Raw genomic sequence first — 23,754 nt, 5'->3', positions numbered from 1 at the left:
CCCATTTGGATATAAATTTATTTCCCTTATGATGATTTATGATAATTGGTCTACGAACAGCTAATACTATGTCTCGAACTTGAAATGACCGAGGTCAAACTTTCTTATTGAACGCTTTAAAAAGTTGAGCTTGATAGCACTGTAACTGTTGTTGAGCTTCTAATCTCTTTCCATCCAATGCTTCCAGTTATTGAAGACGTAAGATGACATTTTCTTCACTTGTAAGGCCTTCTTGTATGGCAATCCTTAACGAAGGGATCTGTTGTTTCAATGAAAGAACCACTTTTACACAATAGACAAGAGAATAAGGAGTTGCTTTAGTAGGTGAATGATGCATAGTGCGGTATGCCCACAACGCTTCTTCTATTCGCTGATGCCAATCTCTCTTTGTCTGGTTGGCTACTTTCTTCAATAGCTCACAAAGAGTTTTATTGAATGCTTCCGCGAGACCATTTACAGGGAAATTGTATATGAAAAATTTACGTTGTTTGAAGCCAAACTTTTCATAAAGGTTAGTTACCCAACTTTTTTTGAAATTCATCCCATTATCAGTGATGATGTATCGAGGAACACCATATCGATAAATAAGGTTAGAGTTGATGAAATTAACAACTGTTTCCTTTTTCACATGTTTATAGGGTGCAACTTCCGTCCATTTAAAAAAATAATTAGAAGTAACAAAGATATACAAGTGGCCTTTTGAAGACTTTTCTAGAGGACCAACTGCATCTAATCCCTATGCATCGAATGGCCATGACGTCATAGTATGGTGTAACGACTCCAGTGGTTGATGTATGAAGTTAGCATAGAATTGACAAGCTTGACACATCTTCGCATACTCTAAGTACTCTTTGACCGTGGTGGGCCAATAATAACCCATTCTTTTGACGGGAAAGTGAAGTTTCAGACCAGATTGATGGGCTCCACAAATCCCGGAATGTGCCTCCTTCATTGCGTAGGTTGCTTCGTCATTTCTAAAGCAGCGAAGGAAAATACCCTTATATGAATGCCTATACAACGTATCGTTGTAATAGATGGAACGAGGTGCTTGCCTCCATATTTCAGTCTTGTGGTGCAGGTCTTCGGGAAGCTTTCCATGTTCCAGATAATCAATGATAGGGAATCTCCAGTTTTCTTCCTCTTGTGTCCAACAAGAAACCAAATTACTTTCTTCAAATTTATCTTTCAGGACTTGTGGCAAGACCCATTGTTGATATACAAGAACATCAACTAGGTCCTCATCAGTTAAAGCCAATGTTATAGCTAAATTTGCCAAAGCATCAGCTATTCAATTTTCTTTCCTCGGCTCTAACATGACGCTATCAAACCATTTCAACAAATGAGAGGCATAACGATGGTACAACACTAGATCATCTTTCTTAATTTTTTAAGAAGTTGGTTGATCACCAACTTAGAGTCTCCATATATTTCGAGATCCGTGACCTTCATCTCATTCGCTATTTGAAGGCCGATAATCAAGGCTTGATATTCAGCTACATTATTTGAGCAGTTTTCAGCGAGTGCAAAAGAGTATGGAATAACATGTCTTTTTGGAGAGACAAAAACTACACCTGCTCTGCCCCATCTGATTGTGCTGCCCTATCGAAAAACATCATCCATGGAGGAAGGATGTCCACAAGGAAGACTTTTTCATCAGGAAAATCTTCAGAAATTTCCGAATCAGCTGGAATAGGATGGTTAGCTAAGAAATCAGCTAGGACTTGTCGTTTCACTGCTTTTCATGGCACATAAACAATTTCAAACTCATTAAATAAAATTAGTCACCTCGCCAAGCGTCCTGAAAGAACCGGTTTAGATATGACATATTTGAGAGGATCAGCTCTTGCAATAAGATGTATTGTATAAGCCAAGAAATAATGCCTCAATGTTTTAGGGGCGAAGATAAGAATTGGAGGATAATTTCACTCCGTTGGGGTGCGCCTGCGACTTAAGTAATACAAGGCTTTCTGTAATACCCCTAGTTTTCAAAAGGATAAAATTGGAATTTAAATTTGGTTCTATGTGCATTTATAAATTGATTTTTGTGGATATGTGCTTATGTGTCAAATTGTTTATTTGAGTTGTGATATTTTAATTAATTGTTTTATTTAAATGAATTATTTTCTTTAATTGTGTTTATTTGAATTAAATTGTTATTTGGGACATTTGCATTAATTTAATTTTTCTTACTTGAATAATTGGACCTATTTGTAATATTTGGGTTTAAATTATTATTTGTTGCGTTAATTTCATTGTTAGGTTTAAATTATTGTCATTAAGTTTAGTGAATTTTTAGACGTCACCTAAGTGTAGCCGACATAGATTTTAAACGTGGGCTTTGTTTATGGGCCGACTAGGATTTAGATTAGGGCTCTGTTTTAATCCTACAGGGAGTAGGGTTTCAGTTAAGTCTATATATATATAGAGCAGTATGTCACCTTAGGGTTTTAGCAAACACAGACCCTATTTACGTTCAGAATTATAGAGAGAAAATAGAGAGGAACAGAAAGAGATTTTGAAAAACAAACAGAGCCACTTTGGTGAGGGCTTGGCTGTGGCTTGAAGAACAGACATAGGAGAAGGGAAGATTGAGCCATAGGAGACTGAACAGTGAATTGGACATCGTCCGAAAGCTTAGGCAGACGGCGACATGGTTTTGAATCCAAAACTATAAAGGCAAGTTCTTTCATTTTTCTCTCCCGTTGCTTGTGTTCTGTGCATCCTTAGAGAGTCTTTAGGGTTTTAATTGGTTATTAAATTGAATCTTAGATGCTTATTATATGCTATATCAATTTTCTGTATGCGTGAATTTACTTTGTTACAGTCCATGCAAGTTTGGTTTGGTTTGATTATAATGTTTGCTCTTCCTAAGCATGTTTGATCGGGGAATGTTCTAAGGTTTTATTTAATGCAAACTGACTTGAGTAAGAGTATGGGATGGTTCTGGACTCACTTAGGACTCCTAGTAACAGTTTTAAAAACAAACAGCGGGATTGAAAGTGGTCGGTGTTAAAGTAGATGGTCGGAAAACGGGGCTGGAGAAGAACAGAGGCTCAGAGGAATGAAGAGCCGGCTGTTGGAATTGAAGAGCCGACTCCAAGAAGGCATGGAGCCAGCTCCATGCTTGCAAGAGCTTGCTCTTGCATTCTAAGAGCAGTCTCTCTCCTATTTTCTCCTATTTTGACGTATACTGGGTTTTTTGGGTGCACTGTGTGGATGATTCTTGATTCTGGAACTGTGTGGGAAGTAAACTAAAATGATTAACATGCAACCTAGGTATTGTTATAAGCTCTCAGTGCATGAGAGATGCAATTATACAAGTGGAATAGGAAGCAAAGGAGAAGGCTCAAAGGAAGAAAGAGAAGGCTCTAGAATGTGGGAGCCTGCTCTAGGTGGTTTAGGGCCTTCTCCAGTTTTTTAGAGAAGGCTCTAGGTGTTTAGAGCCTTCTCCAGTTTTTTAGAGAAGGCTATTTTAAATAGTACACATTCTGAGTATTTTTGTTTTTCTATGAACTGTTTGATACTTTGGAGCATGGGAATGATTATGTTGATTCTGGGGTTTCATAGAAGGATTAGAAAGCTGGTTTTGGGCGTTATTAAATCCTTAAACTGAGTAAGGTTGACCTCTAAGTGAATGGAATTAACAGTGCACTATTTTAACAACTGTGCGTACGGTTAACGGCTGGAAGGAGATTTATTGTTTAGTTTTAATTTGACAATTTAAGGTGCTATATCATGATTCCAAATTAAGTTTTAAATACATGGTGAAGTCTTTTAATTAACAAATTGGACTTGGGGCATAGTGTATGGCTCCGTGTTGAAGGATAAAATAGAATACGAGTATAGAATTTAGTATGCTGTTACCGGATGGAAGGAACTAAATTGCTTAAATTAATTTAGCAATTGTTGGACTATAACATGATTATAAAACTTATTTAAATGCATAATAGAGTTGTTGATTTATTAAAACTGATCTATGTATGCTCTGGATGCTAGTTGTTGAACTATTAAACCATTTCTTGCAATTACATGGTTTGGATCTTGGATTTAAATTGCCGAAACTTTAATCACTTTTCTGTAATGATATGGATATTTGGTTTTGGACTGTAAATTACTTGCTTATTATTTTTATGTTGTAATTTACATGGATATGGAGGATTGTATATACCGGTATGGGACGGTGATATACTAGGTATGGTTTAGCTCAAAACGCTAATTCCTACCTTATGAATTTTAATTGGTGAACAGTTTTACCTGTTCTATCAATTATATGGATTTTGTGGATTATATGCACCGGTATCGGACAGTGGCATACTAGGGACAGACTGATTCAAAATACTCAGTCTTACCTATTTTGGAATAAGGGTACGAATTATAAAAACATAATTCTCCTTATGTTTAAGTCTATGCGGTTAAATAAGCTGAACGACTTATGGGATCTCTTATATAAGTCTGTGCAGTTGAAAAAGCTGAACGATTTATTGGATTTCCTATGGATGGATATGAATGGATTTTAAATATATTATTATGGTACCGCGATCTGAGCTTGAGTCTCATAGTCGACGATTAGGGTGCGTATATGCAGTAGGATGCGTAGCTAGCTATGTTGGTTGAGGTATACCATGTTAGGCTTAGGTAGTCATGCCCACTCAGGTGCGTATTGCATGTTGCCTTCTATTCAGGTTGAGACCCTCAGCATAGTTTAGTGAGAGTACTGTAGTGTGGATATATATTTATCTATTACGGACTATATAGAAATGGTAGAGACATCTAGTATGTATCTGCGTATTGGGTCTCTGTTTGGATTGTAATTAGGATAGAACTTGTTCGTGGGCCTGACCCATTATTATTTTTTAGGTAATGGACGGTTCCAGGTCTTAGATCTTGTTCGTGCTGAGCAGAGACGGCTTCTCATTCTTCCGACGAAGTAGGAGCTTCTTCATGATTTAGCAGTGGAGTTCTTTAGTTGATGATTTCAGTGTTGGAGTTTTTAGGGGTCCACCAGATGGATTCTCGAGTTGTATTAGAAATGGAGAATTTGGATGTATCAGAATAATTCTTTATTAATTTAAAATTTTATTTTGAGGTTTTCAGTTTTAGATTATCATTCTAGTTTCTTTTCAGCAGTTTTATTTATTCCTGTTTCCTTAACTGTATTCTGTATTCGATTATTGCTAATTGGTTTGATATCCTCGAGTAATCGGGCATGAGCCTGGCCAACCCGCATCTAGAAATCCGGGGGTATCACACTTTCTCTTTATGTTCTTCATTATTTTGAGCAAGTAGGGCGCCCAACGATTTGCATAGCAATGTAAAGTATGAGTGGTTTTCCAAGTACAGGTGCTCCTAATACCGGAGAATTGAGAAGGTACTTTTTGATGCTATCAAAAGTATTTTGGCAAGATTGGTCCCAGTTGAATGGGGCGCCTTTCTTCAAGAGTCAGTTAAAAGGCTAACAACGACCAGCTAAATTTAAGATGAACCGACGAATGAACGCAAGTTGACCTTGTAAACTTCAAAGTTCATGTAAATTATTTGGTGGCGGCATCTTTTGAATGGCCTCAACTTTATTAGGATCAATCTCAATACCACGATAACGTACGACGTATCCCAGGAATTTCCCTGAAGTCACACCAAATGTATATTTAAGGGGATTCATCTTGAGCTGATATTTTCGGAGGTGATTAAAAACTGTACGTAGATTCTGTAAATGATTTCTTCGTTCTTTCATTTTAACTACCTAGTCATCAACATAACATTCAACAATCTTATGGAGTATGTCGTCGAAGATCCTTTGCATGGCTCGCTGGTATGTTACTTTTGCATTTTTGAATCCGAAGGGCATAACTTTGTAGCAGTATGCCTTTAGGAGTGTGAAAGGCAGTTAGTTCCTCATCTTTCGGAGTCATTCTTATCTGATTGTACCCGGAGTAACAATCCATGAACGAGAGAGCTTCATGCCCCGTAGTTGCATCTACAGTGAGCTCGGGGATGGGAAGAGGAAAATCATCTTTTGGGCATGCCTCATTCAACTCCCGAAAGTCCACACAGATTTGAATCTGTCCATTTTTCTTCTTTACTAGAACAATGCTCGAAATCCTTGTCGGATATTTGACCTCTCGGATGAACCCTACTTCAATTAATTTGTTGAGTTCTTCCTCTATCCTCGGAACTAGCTTTAAACGGAAGAAACGTTGATACTACTTAATCGGACGAGTCCCATGTTTGACAGCAAGATTGTGCACTGCAATTTTAAGGTCAAGATTAGGCATTCCTTTGTATGTCCAAGCAAAAACATCTTTGTACTCAGACAATAATTGAAAGTGATCATTTTCTTCTGAGGGGTTTAGGAATACACTAACAAAAACTGGTTTGGGTTGATCATCAGTCCCTAAGTTGATTTCCTTGAGTTGGTCAACAGTAGCCTGCCCCCCGTCTTCTAGTGTTGGTGGACCTTTCTCGATTTCATCTAGTTGTTCAGAGTCAGGTTCTTCTTCAACAGTGGTGTGGTATGAAGTAACACATGATGATTCGCCAGTGTCTTCTGTTCTATCCACTTCTTTTGATTAATTAGTGAATACAATGGTTTGCCTTCAAGCTTTTAGTGTAACATCATTAGTGATATCTACCTCTGTCTTATGTTTCATTCGTGAGGGCACCAAGCTTTGAACTTCACTATTGTTCACCACGTCAATGTTAGCTTCCTCTAACTTTCCACTCTTGCTGCTTCTTAGCGGTGCATCATTAATAGTACCAATTCGAAAAAATACTGATTTTCGAGATTGAGGTTGTGGAGATTTTCTTCCTTGGTCATGAAAGCTCATTTTGTTAAAAATAGAGGTACGAGGCAAACTGTTGACATGAAAACTTGAGACATTTGATTCTTGGCTCGACAACTTATTGAATACAGATGTTCGAGTACATGGAGCTCCTATACGGTCAAAGACTAATTTTTGATGCATAGTCTGCTGATCTTGTTCATCGTCAACTTCTTCAAACCAAATGTATAAAGTGTTTAACTTCTTATCATTTTTTGTAATTTGAATTCGAAGTGGTTCAGATGCTGCGAAACCAAGACCAGTCTTGGGTGGAATGATCTTATGCCCTTGTTCCTTCAACTTCTTCTGTGTCTCATTGAGGCCATGCACTTTCTTACCGGTGAGTTCAGAATTCAATTTTCCAAGGCCTGTAGGATTTGTAAAATCATACCCTTCCTTAGCTAAGAGTTGGTATGCTTTAGGGTCGAATCCTTTATCAGTCATTTGTTTTGGAAGTGATCCATATTCGACCAGAGATTGAAAAGGCCGCATGAACCCTTTTAACGAAGGCTTAGAAGATGAAGATTTTTGAATCTTAGTGAGAGGAAGGGTTAACTCTCCTTGCAGCTTTTGCAGATCTTCTTTTTCCTTGGTTTGTGACATCTTCAATTTAAATTCATTGGTTTCAAGTATCTCAATGACAGGTGACTGCCCTTCTTGTCCTTGAGCTTTTGGAACATACTTTAAAATACGTTTCGTCCGATGTGCTTTTATCAAGACCCCTTGTGTTTTAGCTACCTTTACAACGTCTGTCACTGAAACATCTAACAGGTCACTCAATACTTCTTTTATTTTTGTAGATTTAAACTCTTGTGTAGACGGATGGCCTGGGATGGGCACTTCTGAAGGTGTATCGGGATCGATATAGAACTTTGTGATACCCCTCGATTCTAGAGCTATGGGTGATCAAGTCCGAGCACAGATCCGAGGGATACCAAACAATTAATATGTAAACAAGCAAAAAATAAAAACTGAATTAAAAATAAATTAATAAAACGCTGGAAGAAATATAAAATAAGAATCCTCAAACTTGAAATAATAAATTAAGTATAATTTAAAACCGTACAACTCGGAAATCCACCTAGTGGACCCCTAATCCCAAAACCTTGTATAAATTTACAGAATTAAAATCCAAAATTAAAATAGCTAGGATATCCTATGTTATCGGAAGAGTGATTGTCTGTATCTGCATCAACATGATCAAGCTCTAAGCCTGCACTACAAGAAATATGAGTTTTAGTAACAGTCCTTTAGGGACAGTCTTGAAAACTGTCCCTAAAACATGCTTTTTTAGGGACAGTCTTTAAAAACTGTCCCTAAAACATGGTTTTTTGGCACAGTCTTTAAAACTGTCCCTAAAGACTTTAAAACTGTGCTTAAAACATTATTTTTTGGCACGGACTACAAAACTGTCCCTAAAACCATAAACAGCCCGTCCCCAATTCCACAAAAAAATAAAGCGGCAAAATTTAGCCTTCATCTATTGTTTGCCGCTTTTGTAAGAATTAAAATATAATATATAAAATTAATTTATTTCCATCAAACTATGTCGTTTAACATCTATTTACCTAAAGTCTTCAGTTCTCACGCCTCTTCCATCCTCATCCTCACGCCTCTTCCACTATTTTCACTCTCAAGCCCTCACGCTCTCTTCCACTCTCACCCAATCGTTCCGACAGCCACATCGATCTAAACTCTTGGACTTTTGGAAAGAAATCCCGCGACACTGACACTTACAGGCGCAACTGTTAGAAGATTCAAGATGTAAGGGACGCGTTTAGGTGATATCCAGAGACTTTTAATCTTGAGGTATAACATTTTTTTTTCTTTCAAAATTTTAGGGATTATGCCTTTTTCTTCGATTTTCAGAGAACCCCATCTTCGATTTGTCATTCATATAACCCACATCGATTTCATGATCCTCACCCTAGTTTTTATTTATTTTTTCTGCAAATACATGTTGTAGGGTTAGAAAATTGCAAAAGGCCTAACAATCGAAAGGGTAAATTACAATCTGGAGTCAGCTTGTAGTCTGAGTGTGAATCGCTGTGGGAAATACAGGTTTGAGATATAACAAGTTCAATTTGTTATGTGCTTGTTAAAAAACTCGTTATGTGCTTATTACACTGTGAAATCACTTTGACAAAATTTGAATTCTGGGTTCTATTTAACTTAAATTATGATAATAGGTATTTGGATATAATACGGTTGTGTATACGTACATATCGATGTATATATATGTATCTATGTATAATCTCCTCTGTTTTATCTCTTTGATCTTATATGGTATCTTTTATACATCGGCTTTTGTGTTGCACAGTTTGCGTAATCAATGTAGCAAAAAAAATTTCATTATTAAAGTTCTAGGAAGATTGTTGATTTTCTAAAGTTCTTAATATTCCAAGGGAATATATAAAATGCATAATGCATAATGGTCATTCTAGAAAAAAGAACCCCACCAAGTTGGTTTTATAAAGCTAGGAACAAGGAAATTAGGGATTTCAACAGGTTTTCCATGCTCTCTCTCTCTTCCTTCTTTTTTTTTTTTTAATTTGTTTTTTTATTCTTCTATTTTTTTCTGCTTCAATTGTTGATTATCAAGCAGAATTGTGCATGCCAGCCTTGATTTAGCTGTTGCCCCTTTGCTTCAACTGTTACTCTATGTCTATTATATTATTCCCAATAAGTTATAGAAGTTTGATTTTTAGAATTGCTGTTTGAAAATTTTAAAGTAGTGTGATATTATAATATTGGCGGGTATTATATATATATCTTCTCTATGAAAATGTTTGAAATATTATTTAAAAGATGTGCATAATCTGTCTTTTATTGTTTTTCTATTTATTATTTTTTTTAAAAGGTAAAATATATTTTAACTAATTTAATTGGAGAAAGTTTAATTCTTACACGTATGTATATGCATATACCTAGTTTAAATTTTTATACCGACCAGTACATTTTCTGTCTCTAGTTTAGTTGGATGAACATGCTGATCTGCAAATGCAGGAATGTTCATGTTGTGCACTTATTGCTGAAAAGTTTGTGCTGACTTCACCAGAGATATTGGCTGGGAAAGGAATCGGCCGACTTCTGGTATGTAGTGCTTCTGAACTTGCAACTGCCAATTTCTTTTCTTATTTTTTCTTTTTCTTTTTTTTTTCTTTTTTTTTTTAATTTTATTTTATTCCGTTTAATCTTTTTATGTTTCATATATTCAATACCTACTTCGCCAAAAAAAAATTGCTGAGATGTTCCAATGCAGGACGTTGAAGGGAACTATCAATATGTGCCCTTTCCCCCTCCGAAATATCCAACACAAATTGAAAAATAAAACTTCTGTTATGAATTCTTCTTAGGAGATTTGTAGATTTATCAACATTTTAGGATATGGGCTATCAACTTCCTGACCATGCCATTAAACGTAAAACTACATTAGGTCAAGATAGAATTGAAATGAAGTTAAAAGACAAAGAAATAAGTGAAATGAAGAGGTCACACTTATACTAAATAATAAATTTAATAAAAAAAAAAATAGAATTACCCCATCTATATCATTCTTCTGTGCTCTAGTATTTTATTAGAAAAAAATATGAGTCCATTGATCCGGCACATATTTATATTCAAGTGATTTATGTAACATGCATCACAAACTATAAAAATTTAAAATTGTATATAGAAAGACATATATGCATCAACATTTAAATTGAGGAGGTATTTGCTCACACCAATTCAATTAGTTGATGCTTGGTAGAGCACCATAGTCATTAATAAGATTAGGTTGAAGCAGACTTGATGTAGTATAGTTATCTTTCTAGGTTAGGTCTGTGCTCGTTTGTTTTGCATATTTATTAGTGTAACTTCTAAAATTAAGCAAGCAAGGATGGAAGATGAAGATAGTATTCGGTCCTTCAAGGACTCAGAATGACTTTGTAATGCTAGGTGGTATGACTTTAAGCAGAATAAAATTTTCGCATGCTGTATTGTCATTGTTTGTCATACTAGTTCTCCCCACATTTTTACAACTGTGAGTTCAGGTAGGAAGAAAATCTTTTTTGAACTATGTTGGCCAGAAACAATCAAGCATCCTTAGTTTTCATGAACATCCAAATGCCACATTAATTAGTTGCAGCATGTTGCTTCTATCCTTGCTCTATCTTTTGTTTGATGACTTCTTTCCTTGTGATGATCAGGTTTGCAGAAGTGAATCTCAGGCTTGGAGGAGGCCAGCTATCAGAATCAGGAGGTAATCTAAACCCTTATATATTCTGTGATGTGTTCCTTATATATTTTGTTATGTGTTCCTTATATATTTCTTGAGATATAGTTGAAATAGGCTTTCTGTTTGTTCTTACATTGAGATTGGGAAAGTAAAAACAGAGAAAGTGATTGAGCTGAAAAGTTTTATTGCTCATGCCCCCACAGTTTGAAAATGAGAAATTGAAAGAAAGGAAAAACAAATGATATATTGATTGTCAAGTTTGTTTTCGTGGCTGGCAGAATTGGATTTTTATTTTGAAAATTTCGTTATATGGTTGATTGTTTAATTACAATTCGCAGAAAGATAATTTATTTTTTCGTTGCAATGTTTAATAACATTATGTAGATTACCCGTCACAAAGGGTTTTATTTTGGAATTCAAAAGCCAATTTTATCTTTGGCTTAAATTAGTCATTCACATTTGGACCAAATTTGAAAACTGAATTTTTAAAAACTTGGGCCAGCTTTGATCAACCCAAGAGCTTTTAAGTTTCAGATTTCTTGGTCATGTTTCACCAAATTTTAACTGAGCTATTAATTTTTTTTTTTCTTTCTTTCTGATTTTATGGTTGGATTAATGGAGTTTAAATAGGATTTATCACTACAAATTTTCAACAAACTCTGTTTCAACAACCATATTTTCTGATTTTGACGATGTGCCTAGTTCAAGAGATTGAGCAGGGAGATAGGAAGAAAAACATAGCTTAAACAGGGAGAGATAAAACTAAATTGGACCGGGCTAGCGTTTGCAGAAGAATAAGAAGTTGCTATCCTTTATATTATTATTATTATTATTATTTTTTTTGCTTCTGCTCTTCTCCGATTTACTCCAGATTTTGGTTAAAATAACAGCACTAGTCATTAAAATTGCTTCTCTTAGTTTTTGGCTGTTGGTGTTCTCCTATTTACTGGACAATTTTTTTCCATTGTTTGAATTGTAATCTTGCAATGTTGTAGAAGATTTTAAGTCAGTTTGTAGTGCAGTGGTAGAAGTCTTTTTCGCCCCTTGTTTAACAAGTTTTGAATTAAACAAATAAGACTGACTACAGTAAACCAAAACCGTATTTGTCTACAGTATACCATAAACAAATTAGAAATTAATTATCTTAAGACTTACCCAAAGCCATGGTGAGAAGGCTATAAATAATTTGCTAACTACTGCCCCAAATTTGAATATTTGGAGCTGATGAATCCCTTCTCAAGCCTCCAAAAAAGATACAATATAAATAAGACTAAATATTTAATGGGGAATAAGTAGAATCAAAATTTACAAGTTTGGCATGCCGACAAGGAAGGGAAGGAAACATTTCTGTGATGGAGTTACTCGACCTTCTTTTCATCCCAAGCCTCCAAATGACCATTAATTTCTCAGAAATATTAGGAGAGGTTGCCAGAGAAGATGTCATTGAAACTGAAGAAGTAAAAACAAAACAAAAAATGACATGATTACTCTTTTCCACTGTTATACAACCTAGAATAGAATCAATCATATATTCATATTGAATAAAGATTTAAATCTCCATTCCATCACTCATTTTATATCCATCTAATGTTATCCAATACCATCATTACATGAACTCAAATTAATAATGAAACAGTTAACCAAATAAAAATAAAAATACAGCGAAAAAATACTTTAACAAATTTCAATTATCAAAAAAACCAATAGAATTACAGGGAAATTCTATTATGTGCGCTCCCATTCTGGAAACCCTTATCATCTACACAACTTCCAAGATCTACACCTCCATTTCTTTAACACCCTCATCTCTAATTAGAGTTAAGGGTTCCCCAATTTCATGAATATCCAGAAAGACATCTATGTCTATACAACCTGCATACACCTGAAACATCTAAAGTGCATCTGAATCTTCCTCTATCATCCTCTTTTCATTGGGTCAGAAGATAGATCTAGGAAATTATACCTACCAGTGTCTATAATACTAATGCCATGTGACCATGGCAGTGAACCAACAGAGTATGAAGAAACTCCATTTCTTAATTACTATGTCTTTCAATTTTCTTTAACTGTATTTCACTCTTTTTTTTTTTTTTTGGTTCTTTTTTAAAGAAATGATAAGACGATTCTTACACTTATTCATTGTTCCTTCCATGATGGGCTCCACACACTTATATACATACATATATATATATACATACATATATATATATATATATATATATATATATATTCTTTATTAACTCTTGATGGATATATGTTCTTTTTTTTTCTTTTTTTTTTTATTTTTTTTTATTTTTTTTGTGTACATTTAAGCAGTTACATGGATAAGTCTTGGATTCATCATCACACTAGGGGAAGTGTAAAGTATTTTGATGGCATACATGACTTCATTGATGTGGCTAGGCGTCATGCAGAAGTAGATGGTAGGTCCCGATGTCCATGTCGTCGTTGCAAAAATAGGACTTATCATCAAATTGAAGAAGTTAAGCAGCATCTCTTGAGAAATGGGATGGACAAGAGGTATACCAATTGGATATATCATGGGGAGGCTCGTCAAAGCAACAATAATGTTAATATTGATGCTAATGTCAGTAGGGAAAATGTCCACGATGAAGATGAAAATGTAGATAATGTGTTTGAATTGTTGGATAACATACAAATGGGAAACTTCACTAATGCACCACAACAAGAAGATTCGCCTGAAGTTGATGTTGGAGGAGGAAGCTTTGATAGATTGTTAAATGATGCACAATGTGAATTGTGGCCAGGTTGTGAAAAATACTCTAAGTTGTTAGTGATATTAAAGTTGTTCCATGTGAAGGTTACAAGCTGAATGAGCAACAAATCATTTGACATGATGCTTGATGCATTTAAGGATATGCTTCCCGATAATAATGTGTTACCAAAGTCCCATTACGAGACTAAAAGCTTGTTACGAGACTTGGGTCTCGGATATGATTGTATACATGCATGTAAACATGATTGTGTTCTATTTTGGAGGGAAAACGCAAGTAAAGAAAATTGTCCACAATGTGGTGAATCGAGGTATAAACCTCACGAAGGTAAGGGTAAGAAAATCCCTCAAAAGGTTCTCCGGCACTTCCCATTGAAATCAAGACTTCAACGGTTGTTTATGTCAAAGGATACAGCCTTAGATATGCGGTGGCATAAGGAGAAACGTGTGAAGAAGACAAATGAGTTAAGACATCCAGCTGATTCAAAAGCTTGGGAGGATTTTGATAGTAAGCATAGTTGGTTTGCTGCTGATCCTCGTAATGTTCGTGTTGGATTAGCAACTGATGGATTCAATCCATTTGGAAATATGAGCAATGCGTATAGTATGTGGCCTGTGATGATTGTGCCTTACAATTTGCCACCTTGGATATGTATGAAGGAGCCATATATATTTATGTCGTTGCTTATTCCTGGTCCAACATCGCCTGGTAATGATATTGATGTGTACATGCAACCTTTGGTTGAAGAGTTAAAAGAATTGTGGCGGGATGGTGTGATGACATATGACGCGTACAGTAAATGTAACTTTAAAATGCATGCTGCAATGATTTGGACCATTAGTGATTTTCCCGCATATGCGATGGTATCTGGATGGATGACAAAGGGTTATCTAGCATGTCCGAATTGTAACAAAGAAACATGTTCTTGTTTTTTGAAACACGGACGTAAGATATGCTACTTGGGAAGTCGTATGTTTTTATCGTTAGATCACATTTTCAGAAACCATCACAAGCAATTTAATGGCAAAAGTGAAGACAAAGGGCCACCAAAGCAGTTGACGGGTGATGATATTCTAGAACAACTTAACCTCATACCCGAGGTTAGTTTCGGAAAGGGGCCAAATAAAAAGAAGCGAATTCATGAGGAATTTGAACTTAACTGGACGAAGAAGAGTATTTTCTTTGAACTACCTTACTGGAAGACCATTTTGTTGCGGCACAACCTGGATGTTATGCATATAGAGAAAAATATATGCGATAGTGTGTTGGGGACATTATTGGACATTGAAGGGAAAACTAAGGACACATTCAAAAGTCGGTTGGATTTAGAAGCAATGGGGATTAGAAAAGAACTCCACCTGAGACGTAATGGTGAAAAATTTGAGATGCCACAAGCGCGCTACACATTGTCAAAGAATAATAAAAGACAACTATGTGAATGGCTAAAATCAGTTAAGTTTCCAGTTGGCTATGCATCGAACATAAGTCGGTGTGTGAATGTTAATAATTGTAAGATATCTGGATTGAAAAGTCATGATTCACACGTTCTCTTACAACGTCTCCTCCCTATTGCTATACGAGGATTCTTAAATTCAGATATTTGTAACACAATAGCTGAGCTTGGTTTATTCTTCAAGGAATTGTGTTGTCGAACTGTCAAAGTGGATGTCTTAGAGGCAATGGAAAGGGACATTGCTGTTATACTAAGTAAGTTAGAGATGATATTTCCTCCGTCATTTTTTGACATTATGGTGCACTTGGCTTTGCATTTGCCGCGTGAAGCCATCATCGCAGGCCCTGCACAATATCGATGGATGTACCCGATTGAAAGGTGCTGTATATTTTTAGTAAACCAACATTTTTTTTAACAAGTTTTATTAGTTTGTTATTAAATATTATTGGTTTGATTAACGGTTATGTAGATTTTTGCATACTCTCAAATTGTACGTCCGTAACAAAGCACGTCCGGAAGGGTCCATTGCGGAAGCTTACGTGGACGATGAGTGCCTCACATTTTGTTCAAAATTTCTTGGAGGGATTGAGACAAGGTTCAATAGAGAAGAAAGAAATAGTGAGGGGAACTACAACAATAATTGGTCCACATTTGATGATCTAAAGCAAGTGGTTCGACCGATAGGAGCACAAAGTTTGGACATATTGCCCCGTGCGGACATAGAGATGGCCCGATTATACGTTTTACAGAATTGTGAAGATGTTTTGTCATATGAAGAGTAAGTAACTCATTGCATGTCATATCTTGTCAGTTTCTATGAATATATAGTGTATTTCTTAATACATGTATACAATTGTATCATTAACATAATGTAATTGTTTAGAAAACACAAGGTAGAACTTGAGAGAGAAAATCCGCGCAATGTTCCTTAAAGACATGCTAAAGAATATTCGAGGTGGTTCGAAACAAAAGTAAGTCCATTATGCACCTATTGTACTTAATTAAATAAAATTCGTTAATTTAATTAAAATGAACTGTCATTCATTTATTTAACACTACACTTCTTTTAATAGATAAAGGAAATGCGTCATCATCAAAAGGAAACAACTTGTGATGATCTGTATTCATTAGCGTGTGGACCTCAATGTCTAGTAAGTCGATATTCCGCGTGTATTGTAAATGGGATTAGGTTCCATACTAAGGAAAGGGAGCAAAATCGACGAACACAGAATAGTGGCGTGTTAGTGAAAGGAGAAGATCAAGATTACTATGGTGCCCTAACAGATATCATTGAGTTAAGATATCCTCTGGGTAGAAAAATTTTTCTTTTCAAATGTGATTGGTTCGATGTTAGGATTGGTACCGGTGTACATAAAGATACCTATTTCATAAGTGTAAATGTAGCCAGTAGAGCGTACAAAAATCAGCCGTTTGTGTTAGCAAATTAAGCATTGCAATGCTTCTATGTCAAAGACAACAAATTACAAGGGACGTGGGAGGTAGTTCAAGATATAACAAGTAGAAGCTCGTTTGATGTACCTGAAAAAGAGGGTGAAACAGGAGTACATGATGAAATGCTCAACACTACAACATACCAAGAGAGCGAACCAAGCATCGTGGATGGAGTTGTTGAAGCGGACTTGGACATGGATCCATTCCCTTTGAACAGGGACGATTTGGAGGGTGAAACTCTTGATGCTGAAATGATTCAAAAATGTAGGGGTGAAGCAGCCATTAATGATGACTTTTGGGATGTTGAGAATGATGAAGCTCTTGACATTCAATATAGTTCAGATGAGGAACCAGAATTAATGTCTGAAGATGATACTGATATGGATGACATGTGAAGCTTTTTATTCTTGAGCATATACCTCATTTTATTGTTTTATGATTAATACTTTAAGTGACCAGCTGAATTATATTACCGAGCTTTATCTTTTGAGTTACTTTTTGTTTAAATTTCTCTTTAAGTGTTGTTTCTGTGCTTCATTAACTTACAGCTTTGATTTGGTTGACTAAATTAATTGTTATATTTGAGCATTTACTTTTTTTTTTGGGTTTATGATTATATTTAATGTGATCTATTCAGTTATATTGCCTCTAATTATTGAATTTTTTATTCAATGGAATTATGTAAATATGAAATGATGACTCAGAATATATTTTGCATATGCTTGTTTATTTTGATTTAATTTCACTTGATTCTTCATATCAGCTTGTAAACTAAATTATGGACACCTCCGAGGAACCGATGCGTAGAGTTTTAAGGTCCCGCAGGGCTGAAACTGAGCAACCATCTACAAGTTCACCTCCTACACAACCAAGTGGATTAGGTGAAGATAGGAATTCAACAAATGAAAGAATGGAAGGTGATGGTAGTAATGAGCAGATAGGGCCACAACCAAGTGGAGGTAATTATGCTTCATCATTGATTAACCATAAGTTTTTTTGTAAAATGCCTACGCTTTAATTAAGATGATAAATTTTTTTTTCAGGTCCGATACGAAAAGGGCGTGGAAGAGCAAAAAATGAAGCCTTGCACAAAATTAATGAAAACAATTGGCCAGTTCCAGTTGAGTTTGGAGAGGGTTATATTAAACCTGTTGGTTTAAATAACAAATTATGGACGGCTGAGGTTGGCATTAATACACGAGATACCGAAGCCCTTCTAAAGTATAAAACGTGGAGGGATGTTCCAGATTTTGAGAAAGAGGTCTGCTATGACCATTTGAAGGTAATGATAACCATCATTTAATGCTTGTTTTGGTAAAAAAAAATCAGAGATTACTGGTCCAATTGGTTACAAATTATAGCTTACTTTAATTTTACATTATAAAGGAGGTCATTGGAGTGGATGCATACGCAAATGACATTGATTTTAAGCGAGTTAATATGGGAATTTCCAGCGCGTTGAGGAAATATAGATATAAATTGAAGTGTCATTTTGAAGAGCATCTTCCGATTGAGAATGCACGCCGCCATCCTTACAATGGTATTGGTAATGCTGTTTGGGAAAAATTGTGTGATACGTGGATGTCACCTAAATTTCAGGTTCAATTTCTTAACCACTTGTTTTTACTATTTAATATAATAACTTCATTCACTAGTTATTTAGGTTTCTTAACTTGTAATATTGTTTGAATTACTACTTAGGAAATAAGTGCAAAAAACAAAGAAAATCGTTCCAAGAATGAGGTTCCACATTATTCTAGATCAATGTCCTTCGTCAGACGTTACGATGATTATGTGCGTAATATACGAAACAATAATTATAAATTTTTTATTTTATATTCTACGTTCTAAACCATATATTTGTCTAATAGTCACTATTACTTTGTACTATAGGTCAAACTCAAAGAAAGGCAGAGCCAAGAAGATGAGGATGGTGAAAGGGAAGAGGATCCTGCTATTCGTTTGTACAAGGACACACATTTTAAGGAACAAGGTGGATGGGCACATGAGAAAGCTAAGAGGAATTTTGTAAGTTAACTATAAGCTAGCATGTTAGATTATGAAATTTGGATCTCATAATATTGTCCACATTGATTGATTGTGTTGGATTTGTAATTTATCTGTTTTGCATAGTTCAAATATGTGTCTTATATCTAGGGTAGAAATCTGGAGATTTAATAACAACTCATGCCAAATAAATGTTCTATCCCCTTACATTCCATAACTCCAAGATACTTCAAGTCTAGAAACCCCTCACCATCTCTGTCTTGACTCACATTCTTTAAAATTTCCACTTCTACTAAATACATACATGAGATCTTTGGATGTATCATGAAAATTAATGAATCAGTCCATTAATCGGGGTTTCTTGAATTAAAACTTGTTTAGAGTAAAGATTAATTTTAATTAGGGTTTCGTCAATCTTGGTTGTGACTGAAAATTATACCTATAGCAGGAGAGAGAAGAGAGAGAATGGAATAGCTTGTAAATGGAAGCCTCACTTTGCTCTAACAAGTAGTGACCCATTTATATATATATATATGAATATATCTGTCTGTCTGTCTGTTTGTGTGTGGGGGTGTGGAGAAAGTGAGGTGATTTTCCATGAAGCAGCCCTTTTATGCATAAGGTTTATGTGTGGTTGTTACATATATATATATATACACACTTTTATGTTTTATGATTATCTAAATATATATGTAGAGAAAGTGAGAAGTGATTTTTCATGAAGCAAGCACTTTAATGTCATAAGCTTTATGTGGGGTTGCACATATATATAATATATAATTATCCGTACTCTTTTATTATGTTTGGGTGGTTGTAACTTTGAAAATCCACCAAAAACATAAAATCCCATTTGTAGGAGTGTTAAAGAAAAGATGAATGTGACCTCTTTTTTTTGGTAAGTATTGTTGTTCCCTTTTTTATTCTCTTCCTTTTAGTTAGTTTAATTATGTGATATGAAGGCTTCAAGCTACTTTATCGATTAGCTCCTGTAGGAAGGTTATCTTATATATAAAGCATATTCCTCTATTTAGATGGGGTCAGCTACAGATCCTGTTGTCATCCCACTATATCCTGAGCTGTATTTGTTCTCTCTCACACACACACACACACACAACTTCAGTAAAAGCTGTCCTAGATACTCTTGGAGCGTCATGTTATATTTTATTAGTTAATTTCTTGAATTAAATAGACAAGAAATCAAAATCTGATTTATTGTTATAAGTTTAATAGCTTAGTTTTGGGATAGTAGAGAATCACTATTTACCTATTACATCAATATGTTTACCTATGACATTATTAGATCATCAAATATTTTTCAGACATTATTTTAGATCTTCAAATCTAAATTAACTGCATTTTATGAGATATCAAATCTCCTTTGTAGGACCCCTAAATTCATAAAGATTGGAATTGCCTGGTGTTCCTGGCTGGTTTCTCTTCTTTTTGAGAGCTGAATTTAGATGACAGAGAGGGAGGAGCTGAATTTAGATCACATATTTCTCCTCGAGTTTTCACCCTAGGCTCAACCATGTGATAGTAGAGACTGCCATATTTATTCAATGATTCAGCCATATAGAGGCCAAGAGCCTCTGGATTTGAGTCTCCGGATTCCATAAAATCTGCAAAGGGAGATAGCCTTATTCCCAGTCTATTCGCTCCTATCTCATTAGCAATAACTTCAACTATTTCTAGACATGTCACTCCTACAAATGGGATTTCATTCTCATTCCAAGCACTACAGAAAAGACAATCTACAACTTGTTCTAGCCTTGTATCAGGTTAACTACCTTATTCTTTCTTTTCCTTTTCTTCGGACTACAAAATTGAGATTATAAAAACTCTAAATTGATTAATTTGCTCTGTAGATTCATCTGCACTCAATAATCTCAACTATCAAAATTTCTTCTATTTATGCGCATATGTGAGTTTATATATACATCACTGGTCTTGCATATTCTGAGAAGTGGCACACAAAATATATTCTTGATTAATTTGCTCTGCAGTTTCAACTACTCTGTGAGTCTGTAACCTCAACTATTATGACATTTTAACCTATATATCTATGTGAAATTATATATATACACACACATACACTTTTTGGAATTGCATCTATCAGAAAATTATATACATACGCACACATACACATTTTAGAGAGAGATGAGAGACTCACAGGGTTAATTCCTTGCTCCTCTTTGATCTGCGTCTCTGCACTCGGAATCGGAAGTTGTGGACTCTATTATATGTTATTCACATTACACATCAACTTAAAATTTGGGCAGCTCAATAATGGATTCCATTCATGTCAAGTTGTCATTTCAGACGCCCAGAGTGGCTTTTTTGCAGTAGATATAATCATTTCATTTATATGAATCAATGTTTCTACTAAAGGTCAAACTGAATTCATGTTGGGGCAAAACTGCTCGATCAAACCTTGGGACCTTGATAGAAAGAGTGGAAAACTTAAGTTCAATTCAATCCATAAGTCATTGGGTCTGTCTTTCCTAAACCAACCTTATCATAATTAGGTTGATGGGTTTAGCTTCTAAAATCAAGTTGACATGAAGATCTTGAAGTCGACTCAATTATTTTGGTGACTCTTGGAGCTTATAGGTCGTATGTCTCCAACCATATTGTGTTTGCACGATTGACTTTATTATCATTAATAGTGATAGGAGATTCTAAGTTTATTATTAAATTAACGTATTTATATATATATATATATATATATATATATATATATATATATATTCATATGACGAGCTAAAAGCTTTTTTTAGCTTATTAGAAAAATATATATAGGTTGATGTTCATCTTTTTCAGATTTGTAAGGTCAATACATGGACTCCCAAATGCACTCATTCAAATACCTTCTTTTTTTTTTTTTTTTTTTTTGGTTATGCTAATATAAAACATTACGCTTATTCTTTTATTTTACCAAACAACTCCAGAGCACAAAAAGACTGGAAAAACAAAATTGGAACTTCACTATGGCCCCAGAGCCCACCATTAGGATTTTTACAAGAAATGGCATACAAGAAATGCCATTGTTTACTGTATGAGCGCATGTTATAAACCGAATCACTTTAATCTCTCTATTTTTATGTGCTGGTGCATGTGTGATTACATTTTCTGTTATTATTTGATTTATTCCTATGCCATATTTTTTTAATTTGATAGCGAACTTAAATATTTTGCAGGATGCAATGAAAGAAAAGGCTGCACAAAATTCTCAAAATTCTGATGGTACGAGTCCATCCATAAATGATGTTGAGATAGTACAAAACCAACTAGGCATAAGGAAGGGATATTGCCGTGGATTTGGACATGGTTTCGTGGCTCCAAAGCGTCAGCGTGCCTCTTCATCATATGATGAGGCTTCTAGGAAAAGGGCTGAAATTGCTGAAGAAAGAAGTGTACAAATGGCGGAAAAAATAGAAAAACTTGAGAAGATGCTTGAGCAGTACCAACAACAGCCGCCACCATGGTTCCTCCAATATCAGCAGCAGCAGCAGCAGCCGCCACCATGGTTCCTCCAATTCCAACAGCAGCAGCAGTCGCCACCATGGTTCCACCAACAACAGTCTCCATCAGATTCCCAACAGCAGCAAACCGCACCAAATTGGCATCAACAACCACCGCCAGCTCCAGCAGACTTGTATTTTCAGCAGCCGCCACCAACAACAAGATGGCAATATCAGCTGCCGCCACCAACATGGTCTCACCAGCAAGCACCACCACAACCACCAACAGAATGAATAATGGATCTTGAAGAGGATGGAACAATTTTTTGTGCTACCACATGGTTTTAGTTTTTGTTTAGAAAACTAGAGATTTTATATTTTATGGATCTTGAATCTATATATTGTGGATTGATTTTATTCTATGGATAGTAATATTTTTTTGAATGTTATTGTGGATCTATTTTGTATATGTTTTGTATGTATGTATCCGGAATGGTTAAATTCACAAATTAAGCATACAATATATATATATATATATATATAGACGGTTTAATATAATAATTATAATTATAAATAATGTATTAGGGACGGTCCTGACCGTCCCTACTACAATAATATATTAAAATATATAATTAAATTAATGTATTAGGGACGGTCTGACCGTCCCTAATACAATATATGAAAATATATAATTAAAAATAATGTATTAGGGACGGTCCTGACCGTCCCTAATACAATAATATATTAAAATATATAATTAAAATAATGTATTAGGGACGGTCCTGACTGTCCCTAATACAATAATATATTAAAATATATAATTAAATTAATGTATTAGGGACGGTCTGACCGTCCCTAATACATTAATATATTAAAATTTATAATTAAAATAATGTATTAGGGACGGTCCTGACCGTCCCTAATACAATAATATATTAAAATATATAATTAAATTAATCTATTAGGGACGGTCTGACCGTCCCTAATACAATATATGAAAATATATAATTAAAAATAATGTATTAGGGACGGTCCTAACCATCCCTAATACAATAATATATTAAAATATATAATTAAAATAATATATTAGGGACGGTCTGACTCAAACTTGCAAAGCTAATTCTACATCTCTAAGTGTTAAACCACCCTTGCTGCTCCTACTGCAGTCCAGTAACACACACCAAACTTCCTTCCTTGATTCTGTTTTGTGAACCACCCAAACTCCCACTCCGGTTCTCTTTGTATCTCTCTGGTTTTCACTACCAATTTAGGGATCTGTTTGTGGTTTACAGAACGTACGTTTATTCTGTTCTCCAAATCCTAAACCATGTATTACTTTATATTTATAGGTGTATATTAATACTCTAGTCCACGAATAATCAGAGATTAAGCCCTAATCCCCATCCCAATCGGCCCATGAAACTATCTTAGTTCTAACCCACAGCGGCTCACCTATACGTGAATTATAAGCCAAAAATTATAACTGTAACCCTAAGTTACCATACAGAAAATAAATAAATATTACATTAATTAAATAAAATAATTAAATAAATTCAAATGATATAATTAAAACAATCTCAATTAACATGTAAATTAAATACACACAAAA

At 35.0% G+C, this 23,754-nt stretch overlaps 1 protein-coding gene and 1 long non-coding RNA gene across 2 annotated transcripts; both read left to right on the top strand.

Moving 5' to 3' along the window:
- The first annotated feature begins 8,822 nt into the window (after positions 1–8,822).
- Positions 8,823–22,006, top strand: LOC132314809 (uncharacterized). The gene is made up of 3 exons (XR_009483508.1): positions 8,823–8,879; positions 18,571–18,705; positions 21,882–22,006. It is a non-coding gene; the product is annotated as an uncharacterized LOC132314809 (long non-coding RNA).
- Positions 13,871–17,072, top strand: LOC132315114 (uncharacterized). The gene is made up of 4 exons (XM_059813872.1): positions 13,871–15,603; positions 15,695–16,003; positions 16,415–16,536; positions 16,699–17,072. The coding sequence occupies exons 1-4, from the start codon at positions 13,871–13,873 to the stop codon at positions 17,070–17,072; spliced, it is 2,538 nt and encodes an 845-aa protein (XP_059669855.1).
- Positions 22,007–23,754: the final 1,748 nt, after the last annotated feature.

The sequence above is a fragment of the Cornus florida genome, unplaced genomic scaffold, assembly GCF_030987335.1.
Source record: "Cornus florida cultivar Cherokee Brave unplaced genomic scaffold, ASM3098733v1 CherokeeBrave_3.0.0_Hap2_Chr06, whole genome shotgun sequence".
NCBI lineage: Eukaryota > Viridiplantae > Streptophyta > Magnoliopsida > Cornales > Cornaceae > Cornus > Cornus florida.
Note: the sequence above shows the minus strand (reverse complement) of the source record. Positions and strands in the feature narration are given on the sequence as shown.